This window comes from Buceros rhinoceros, unplaced genomic scaffold (genome assembly GCF_000710305.1).
Source record: "Buceros rhinoceros silvestris isolate BGI_N320 unplaced genomic scaffold, ASM71030v1 scaffold918, whole genome shotgun sequence".
Lineage (NCBI taxonomy): Eukaryota > Metazoa > Chordata > Aves > Bucerotiformes > Bucerotidae > Buceros > Buceros rhinoceros.
This window is the reverse complement of record NW_010428338.1, coordinates 30,282-30,775: the sequence shown is the minus strand read 5'-3', so window position 1 is coordinate 30,775 and position 494 is coordinate 30,282. Positions and strand designations below refer to the sequence as shown.

Genomic DNA, 494 nt, shown 5'->3' with positions numbered 1-494 from the left:
CTGGGGCCGGGCAGGGGTCGCGCTCGTGGGCGAGGGCAGCTGGGAAGCAAAGGTAAAAGCATCTCCCCACTCAATTAAATGATGCGCCCTTCAGCCACCAGATTTTTCTTTCAGTCACCCTTTATCCCCGCTGGAATAAAGAGCTGATTACAAACGGGGGGCGGGAGGACAAACCCTTCAGATTAAAAAAAAGCTTAAGGTATGGAGGGTCACTGCCCTCGGCTGGACCGGCGCTGCTGCTCCTCCAGACCCATGTCCTCCCCCAACAGCTCGCAGGAGCCCCCGAATAATGGGACCCCGGGGCCTTTCGACGGCCCCCAGTGGCCCCACCAGGCCCCGCGGGCGATGTACCTGTCGGTGGCCGTGCTGATGGGCATCGTCGTGGTCTCCGCCTCGGTTGTGAACGGCTTGGTCATCGTGGTTTCCATCAGGTACAAGAAGCTGCGGTCCCCTCTGAACTACATCCTGGTGAACCTGGCCGTGGCGGATCTGCT

At 60.3% G+C, this 494-nt stretch overlaps 1 protein-coding gene across 1 annotated transcript in view; it reads left to right on the top strand.

The window, feature by feature from the left end:
- The first annotated feature begins 252 nt into the window (after positions 1–252).
- LOC104498787 (pinopsin) overlaps positions 253–494 on the top strand; it is a 3,307-nt gene continuing 3,065 nt past the window's right edge. The window contains exon 1 of the mRNA XM_010142207.1: positions 253–494. Within this exon, the coding sequence (XP_010140509.1) occupies positions 253–494 (242 nt within the window).